The sequence below is a fragment of the Vicia villosa genome, linkage group LG1 (genome assembly GCF_029867415.1).
Source record: "Vicia villosa cultivar HV-30 ecotype Madison, WI linkage group LG1, Vvil1.0, whole genome shotgun sequence".
Classification (NCBI taxonomy): domain Eukaryota; kingdom Viridiplantae; phylum Streptophyta; class Magnoliopsida; order Fabales; family Fabaceae; genus Vicia; species Vicia villosa.
In genome coordinates, this window is record NC_081180.1 from 132,362,948 (window position 1) to 132,371,741 (window position 8,794).

At 32.1% G+C, this 8,794-nt stretch overlaps 1 protein-coding gene across 1 annotated transcript; it reads right to left on the reverse strand.

The window, feature by feature from the left end:
- Positions 1–2,520: 2,520 nt before the first annotated feature.
- On the reverse strand, positions 2,521–8,522 carry LOC131644231 (aspartic proteinase 36-like). The gene is made up of 10 exons (XM_058914674.1): positions 8,021–8,522; positions 7,651–7,780; positions 7,312–7,559; positions 6,766–6,993; positions 5,806–5,968; positions 5,660–5,733; positions 4,383–4,473; positions 3,878–3,953; positions 2,965–3,036; positions 2,521–2,816 (listed from the first exon to the last, which is right to left on the reverse strand). Exons 1-10 carry the CDS (start codon positions 8,221–8,223, stop codon positions 2,665–2,667), a joined length of 1,437 nt encoding a protein of 478 aa, XP_058770657.1. The 5' UTR covers positions 8,224–8,522; the 3' UTR covers positions 2,521–2,664.
- Positions 8,523–8,794: the final 272 nt, after the last annotated feature.

An 8,794-nucleotide genomic window follows, 5' to 3' on the forward strand; every position in this document is an offset into this window, starting at 1 on the left:
GGTTTTGAAGAACAAGGAAAGGAAAATTTGGTTTGCATGTTGACCAAATCTCTATAGGTCTAAAACAGATGCCTCGATGTTGGTACAAGAGATTTAATTCTTTCATAATTAGCCTTGAATATAACATACTTAATTTAGATCATTGTACGTACCACAAGAGGTTTGGTAATAATGATTTTATTATTTTATTGTTGTTGTGGATGACATGTTGGTGGTAGGTCCCAACAAAGATTAAGTTAAAGAATTGATGGCATGCTTGACTTGGGGGTTCGATATGAAGGATTTGGGACCAGCAAACAAGATTCAAACAAGATTTTATGGATGTAAATTCATCGAGATAGAAAAGATACGAAGATTTGGCTCTCTTAGAATAATTATCTTCGGAAAGCCTTGTAGCACTTCAACATGCAAGATTGTATGTCAACCTCAACCCCACTGCCTATTAATTGTAAATTATCCTTAAGTATGTGTCTCGAGTACCGTATGCATCAGCAATGGAAAATCTTATGTATGTTTTGATTTGTAGTAGATTAGATATTGATCAATAGGTTAGGACGATCTATTGGTTTATGGAAGATTTTGGTAGAGAGCATTGGAATGTTGTGAATATGGTCCTAACATAAATTAAAGGGGTCTTAGATGTTGCATTTTGTTTCGGAGGATCAAAGTTTGTTGTTAGAGGATATGTTGATTCAGATTATGTTAGTGATATTGACAAAATAAAATATACTACGTCTATGTGTTTTCCCTTGTAGGAGGAGTGGCAAGTTGGTTATCCAAATTGCAAATTGTTGTAGCTTTATCTATTATAGAAGCAAATATATGACAACCACCCAAACATGCAAGGAAGCTATTTGGATTCAAAGGTTATTGGAAGAACTCTGATAGAAACAACAAAAGATTATTGTATATTGTGACGGTCAGAGTGTGTTGCACATTGCAAGAAATTCAATCTTTCATTTAAGGACAAAACAATGAGGAGTACAATTCCGTTTTGTTCAATTAGTAAAGGAAGGGAGTGTGAATATGAAAAAAATTGACACTAAAAACAACCTAGCACATGTGTTTTTTTTTCAAAAGCAAAAATGTATTAATAAGGAGAACGACAGTTCTCGAAACCAATTACAAAAGAAACGAGATATCAACACTAACAAATTTATTTGGCGTAGATCCTCTTGTGGCCTATCATAAACGTAGCAGCATGGAATTGGCAAGCTAGAAGAATTTTGAAAGCAAACAAATTTCACTTTAAGTGAGAGATTATGAACACATAAAGTCAATTTGTTGGAAAGAAAAGGTCAAGGCTATTGAAATCATTGGTTTGTTGATGATAAAGAGAAAAGGGCGTAAGCTATTCATAGCAACAATATCATTATAAATAGTTGCATCATCTTGTAGCATTATCATCCCATAATCATTATTTCTATTAGCAATACTAGAGAGGAAAATTAGTACTCCCTCCGTACAATAATGAGTGACCCATTTGGAATAAAATAGTGTCCCAAAATGAATGACCCATTTCAATTTCCAATACACTTTTTCCAATTTTACCATCTAATTAATAAAAATTTCATCATTTCCAATACATAATAGGGACACTATAGTAAAAACATTATTCTCTCTCTTACTTTTATACTCTTTTCTTAATATGTGTGAAATGACCCAATGAATCACTCATTGTGAGACGGAGGGAGTATTTCTACAATAAGATTCTCCTTGTGAGTGTTCTCCAATTTAGAGAGGTGTTGTAATTTCTTCCTCTTAATAAAATACTTTTCTTGCTCATGGTTTTTTGCGTAAATATTGTTTATATTGTTTCAAATCGTACACTTAAATGACTAATTTTAGTTGCGTAATACCATTTGTGCTTCTACCCAACAAATATTAATTTCTAATTTCTTAAAATGAAATTTCAATGATTCATATTAATTGTGACTGTGAACATTACTGAATGCTTTGCTACAAGAAAATAGTATTAGTTAATTATTCAAATTATCAATATTTGTCGTCATAAAAAGACAAGACAATGCATCCACATTATATAGAAACAGTTTGTTTTGGCTTTTTTTTTTAAATAATTTTTATAATATTACATAATTTTGTTTAAAAAATATTTGCATAAATTTTTCATATTCAAATAAAAATTTGATTTAAATAATTATTCTTAAAATATTACTTTAGGTATTTCATCTTTTTTTTAAACTTTATTATATCAAAATTTCAAAAAATCACTTAATTTTGAAACTATTTCAAATAGATTTTCATAAAAATCATTTTTGAAATACCACTTTATAAAAAAATTACAATTTTGACTATGTTTTAGTCTTCATTAATGTTTGTTTATGCTATATGATGTAAAAAGTAATGTTTTAATTTAGAAAAAAAACGAATATAAAAAAATTTGTAATATTTTAAAAAATGATTTTATAAAATCTATTTTAAGAAAAAATCCATTTTTTTAAAAGCTGAGACAAAGAGATCCATAATCATAAACATTCATTTAAAAAATAATAAAATGTGTTGCCCAAAAAAAAAGGCCCTTTCTCATTTACATCTATGCGAGAAATGGTTAAATTATATCATATAAACAACCACACTGCACACCTTATCATTCAAGAATTATGATACAACAAAATCAAATGAATGGTCATAACCCATCAAAACCTAGATGAAAAAAATGTTTAGCATGGCAGTTAGCAACAAAAAGAATGCCAATGTTCTACCAATTAAAAAGTTAGAAGCTGAAGAAATGTTGTGTGCGCCCACTGTATGTACTACTCCAGTCGTTGCATCCTTCACTTTAATGCTGGAAGAGCCTACAGAAACATTAACAAAATGCTAAGCAATTTATTCTAGCACATAATATTATCAAAACAAATTTAATCCTGAAAAACCAAAAGATTAACAATGAGATTTATGTTGATTAGATAGCTACTACAACAGATGAGGCTACTTGTTACTCACAATTGTAGTCGACCCATCCGATGGCCATATTCTCAAGATCATATAAGACTAGTTTGTTTGATAGCACCAAATCTGAAATTGAAAATAATTTTAAGTTAATAAATGATATTAACACATCCAAAACATTTGAAATGCGCTGGGAATTGATAAATAAGAAAGGTTTATTCTAGAAAATGAAGATCAATGCTAAATCTCGTCAATTGCGCAGGGAATTGAAATGTATCACCAAAGGTAACAAGACAATCACGCAATATCTAGGTTGAATTCAGCAAATCGCTGATATTCTTGAATCGATTGGAAATCTTGTATCTTATTGTGATCAACTTGAAGCTGCACTAGATAGACTGCCTGATGAATATCAAGCTTTAACCTCAGTCATTCAATATCGCTACCATTTGGCCATGATGCAAGCATTTGCTACCATCGTCACTCAACACAGCCACTGCAGACGAATCAGTGGCTCAATCCAATGATTCATCTTCTCAAATCTACAACCTTCTCAATGAAGAGTTCTTCATCTTCTCTCACTTCTCTCATTATTTGACTGCTGCTTTATTAGAGAAGATCCTGTTGTGTCATGAAAACATTATATGCTTGTTCCAAGGATTAGCTTGCTGATATCATCGCCAAGTCTGTGGGGTCCTCGGATAACTCGCATTTGTAACAAGCTTTTTGAGGGGGAGCATTGAGATATTGTGAATATTTGTATTGGGATAATGTAGACATTAATTTCATAATTTTAACTAAATCATGTTCCCTAATCTTTGGGTATTGATGTGGCTGCCCTCAGGTATAACTATTGTACATTCCATTTGGTCCAATATGAAGAATACAATATTTTCAGCTTTAAGTATTCATAAGTGATATTTTCAGCTTTAAGTATTCATAAGTGATAGTTAATTCTAAAGTGTACCTCCAAGAAGTGTCATGTCCTTTCCATCCTTAGTCTCTGTTACACTTCTCTGCCAGCCAATACATTGCATACCATTCTAGGGGACAAAAATAAGAAGAATATCAAGAAACAATAATAGTAGTTACACACCAGCAACAAGTTTAACAAACTGAGCAATTCAAAAATAAATCGAAAACATACATAACATATCAGTAAAGTTATCCAGATGGCAATTTAAACCATCATTGAAGTCCACAGTTAACAAGGAATCGACAATCAGATTAGACCCATTAATGTATAATCACATAATGATTCTACACGTATTATATATGCCACTTGATAAGCATGAATGATAAAACACAAAACACCTAGACCTGGGTACAACTCCGACTTGAGAGAGGGAGAAATCAATTCAAACATGTTAAACTTATACGAAATCACTTGTCATTTGAGTAACTAGCATCCACAAAGCATCTCAATTTAGAATCTGGGTATATCTACACGGAAGAATGAAGTTCATACTCACCTTATATGGGAACAGGTAGTCATGAGGATAAACTGTCAGAGAAAGAGAATTCTGAAAATGTAGCTTGACAACTGGAAATCCACCATCAACACTGCAAGGTTACAATGGTCAACATATTAAGGGCTCAACAATATGCCAGAGAATCAAGTGCAGTTATTGGCTTCTTGGATTGATAAAATTCAGCTTTCAAACAGTATGAAATAAGCATCATTTGAACAATTCATCACAGTTAAAGTTTTAAAGAGCCCTCTTTAACATATGGATTTTTTGTAATATAAAATTATATGCATATGTAGCAACTAGCAACAAAAAGCTTTTACATCAATAGTCTACTAAAAATAATTATATCTACGATTATTTGCAGACAACAACTCAACCAACTGAACTGATCCTTTCACAAGCTAAGGAAAAGGCCAAAATAAACGAAGCCCAAAAAAGAAAATGAAAAGGACTGAGAATGCAGTCACTTGATCAAGAAGCTAGTCAAGCAGTTCTGATAGGACATAATACAGCCACTTCATCAAGAAGCTAATCATTAATTTTAAAGTCAACATATCGAGTTATGTTAAAGTTTCATCCTTATTAAAAAGTGAAAAATATTGGACTGATAAACTGTTAGACTTACTGATTATGGGATAATTATTGAGTGGTTTTTGGGTGGGAGAGACCAAGCTCTAGAATTCTTGAAAGGGAGAGACCAAGATTCTTGAATATCTTGGATACGAGTTGTTTTATACCTATTCTATCATTGTCTCTCTAAACTTTCTCCAATGTACTGGTATGTTAATTCTGTACAGATAATACAAACGGCTGTTCTATACAAATTCTGCAGAGTTGTTCTATCATTTTTGTTTTCTTTTCTTTAACTCATTCACTATAGGTACCAGTTTCTATCGTATACTAATATTTTATCTTAATAGAATCCCACTTGCAACTGTCACATGTCCTATTATTTTATACTTATATTTTTCCATCTGCTGGTTTCAGAATATTGGATTATTAATATTATCAAATCAGCAAAATAAGACATTTCGGAAGATATAAATCATAATTAAATGAAAATATGATGTTGTCACCATACTTTTTGCCTAATGAGATAAAAAAGCAATAAAATAAATCTCAACACTGACAAATTATCTGGTATCCTAAGTCAATAAAAAACAATGATGAATCAAACAAATAGATCACACCTTAATATCAGCAAATGATAATAATTTAGATATAACAGAGAAAGTTGAAATCTCTATAAACAAATGTCACAATGGTAGGTGGCTTACTTTTCATAATACCAGAAACAGTGAAAATTTTGGTCTTCAGTAGATGTTTTCAGTCCAGGCTGTCGAGCCAAAATCTATCATAAAGAACAATCATAAGTACGCCAGAAGAAATATTAATTGAATTAATCTTTTATAAAAATATATACCTTTGGAATTAGTTGGTCATAAACTATGTCAGGAAGATAAGCCAAGGTTGTTCCACTATCAATCACTGTCCCCCTTCCATTCCCAGAATCAAATATATCCGAGGGAAGCTGTAGAACATCACCATCAACCTCAATATTCTTCAAAACCACATTGTAATGTGCCCTACAATAGTCAACAAAGTAAAGTTATGGCATAATTACAATCCCAAAAGCTAAACTGGATACCAAATACATTTTGAGTATCTGAAAGAACATTTCATGGAAAGTTTTCAAAGCTTAAACAAGTGGTCTTAGATGAATATACCAGCATAAAAAATAAAAGACTTAAAAGCAACAAAGACAGTATACGATAAGTTCATTTTTTGACCTATTGGAATTGCTTGAGAGAAACACTCAGCTTTTGTTACTTAAAACTAAAAGAATACATTCATATCAATAATCAAATCCCTTGAATATAGGGATGAATAAACTAACAACCCAAATCTACTAGAGAGATTTTCTCAACAGAGTATAACTGAAATCTAAACATATCTTAACACGTATAACTAATAGCTAGAAGGATAGAAATCGAATTTCATATGCCCAAAAAATTTTAGAATTTCAAAATTGAAATATACCCACAAGATACAATAAGAAGGTGGTATAAAAAAAGGAGAATCACAAGAAACAACAGATGGAAGCCTACTCTCAGTACAAGGTTAACACACAACCATACCTATGTGGATTCCCATCAAAGATAAATAAAATAATATAATACTCTAGCAAATTTTTTTCTTCTGCTAATAGTAAGTACAGCTCCCTTGGGGAATTGTATATCAACCTAGACAATATTATGATAGTTTGATCATGAATTGAGGTTTCATTATTGATAAGAGATTGTGTGTCTGCAAGTTTTGCCCTTGGTTTACATGACAACTAATATCAAGGCATGAGAGAAAAAGACTAGGTTGATGAACATACATGTTAGGTACCAATGGAGTTGTACTGACTTTTGGTTCCACCAATTCCCCTATGGCAAATATTCCACCACCACGTTTAGTGTCAAGGCAGTGTGAAAATATCTTTTTAACCTTTCCAGATGCAGCAAGCTGTGAAAGCACGGAAGAATTTGCTTGTCCAAAACCAATTATTCCATCAAGGGCTTCTTCATTAGATGAACCCAATAAGCCGGACTGTGCAGCACCACACCTGTCATCAACAAGTGAATATTCAGATACAAAAGAGGTGAATAAGAAATGTTAAACCAGTAACCTAGAAAGATGAGTGTTTCTAAATAAAAATGACTAACAGAAACTCCCCACTCGAATGGAAAGTATTCAAGTACCGTAAAACAGTTAACTCAAAAGGAAATGAAATGTTTGTGCAAGGCCAAGATAACCTAGTAGTCAATGAGAAAAAAGAACAAGAACCCCTAATCTAATTCAACAACAATAATATGATTGTGCGAAAACTCAACAACATAAAATACAACGTCAATTATGGAGAAAAAGTATTAACAATTCTCACCCAAAAATAATGCTGCTATTTTGTGGTGCAGTATTAAGATTTCCACTGACACTGTCAAAAGTAAGAAAATCCTTGACATAATATCCATTAGTCGCACTTCCATCTCCATAAGTTATACTATAAGGGCAGGACATTTCCGCTTTACAACCAGGAATTGGACCGTCATATGTGGAAGAGCAAAACTCATGGTCACAAGCAATTAACATCGAAGTATCAGACCCCTTTGGGTCATAGAGAGTCAAGTCCATCTTTTGTATCATAATAACAATAACGAAAACACAAAATTCAGTAAGGAATCAGGTCAACATAACTTTGACTTAACTGAAAATGCATACATACACCGATATCGCTTTTCTTGGGACATCTCGAGCACTCAATACAATTCACCCACAGAACATCACTTCCTGTATCAACTTGAACATAGTAATCCTTCTTCGGAGAGCCGAGCCCAATTTTTGTGTAATACAACCTAAATCAAGTAACCTAATATAAGCCTACAATAATAATAATAATTACATATTATAATTTAGCTCAGCTTTCATTTTTTCAACTCCGGAGAACGCGATGAATTACTTCTCAGATTTTCAAAGAATTGCAGTCATTTTACATTGCCAGCAACAACAACAAAAATCATAATACATAATAATTAAATAATCACTCTGCATTAACAATTACAACTCAAAAATGAAATAAAATTGAAAAAACGAACCCGGTTTGAGTAGGAACACCGTTACCGCCAAGGTTGATATCAATGGTGGAAAGAAACCTACCTCGCCGGCGATCATCGTGATCTCTAATTCCACTCAAATTCGTTTTCCGGCGCTCCACCTGAAACACTAAATTACTCCCATTCGCAACAACGCACAAAATTTCCAAACCTACTGTAACCAACAATAAGAATTTCAGATCCATGAATCGATTCAGTATCGTTTCTGCAATCTTCAATTCAACTTCAACTAAGAAGAAGAATGAAAATGAATGAAACGAACTAAAAACTCGATTCAAATTGAACTTGTTGGAAATTGAGGTAATGGTGATTACGAGAGGAAACGAACAATTTAACCGACTAAAGGAGGAAAAAACAGAATTACAGTAAACTAAACTCGGTGGAAAACGACGCGGAAACGACGCGGAAACGCGTCGTTTTGGATATTAGTTGTGTATATCTTACCTGTTCTTCTGTTTTTGGAAAATTTTAGGTAGCGAGTTTCTTTCTAGTCTATAATGGATCTACTTTTTCAAAAAATTCTTTATTTAGTATATTATACACATAATATACAGATGTTTTGAGTTAAAATTTTCATAATTTTTGTGTTTATTTTTTAATTGTATACACATAATATACAGATGTTTTGAGTTAAAATTTCCACTAATTTCTAATTGTATACACATAATATACAGATGTGATATGTGGCACTTCTGACTCTCAATTATTGATCAGCTATCATTTTCCATCTTGTGTTTTTTTTAGCTATTTTAACAT

Coding starts and splice junctions, on each gene's coding strand:
- LOC131644231 (XM_058914674.1), bottom strand. CDS start 8,223: ATGGATCTGAAATTCTTATTGTTGGTTACAGTAGGTTTGGAAATTTTG. Junction 6,994..7,311: donor AATAGCAGCATTATTTTTGG/GTGAGAATTGTT, acceptor TGTTGATGACAG/GTGTGGTGCTGCACAGTCCG. Junction 5,969..6,765: donor ACTCCATTGGTACCTAACAT/GTATGTTCATCA, acceptor TGACTATTGTAG/GGCACATTACAATGTGGTTT.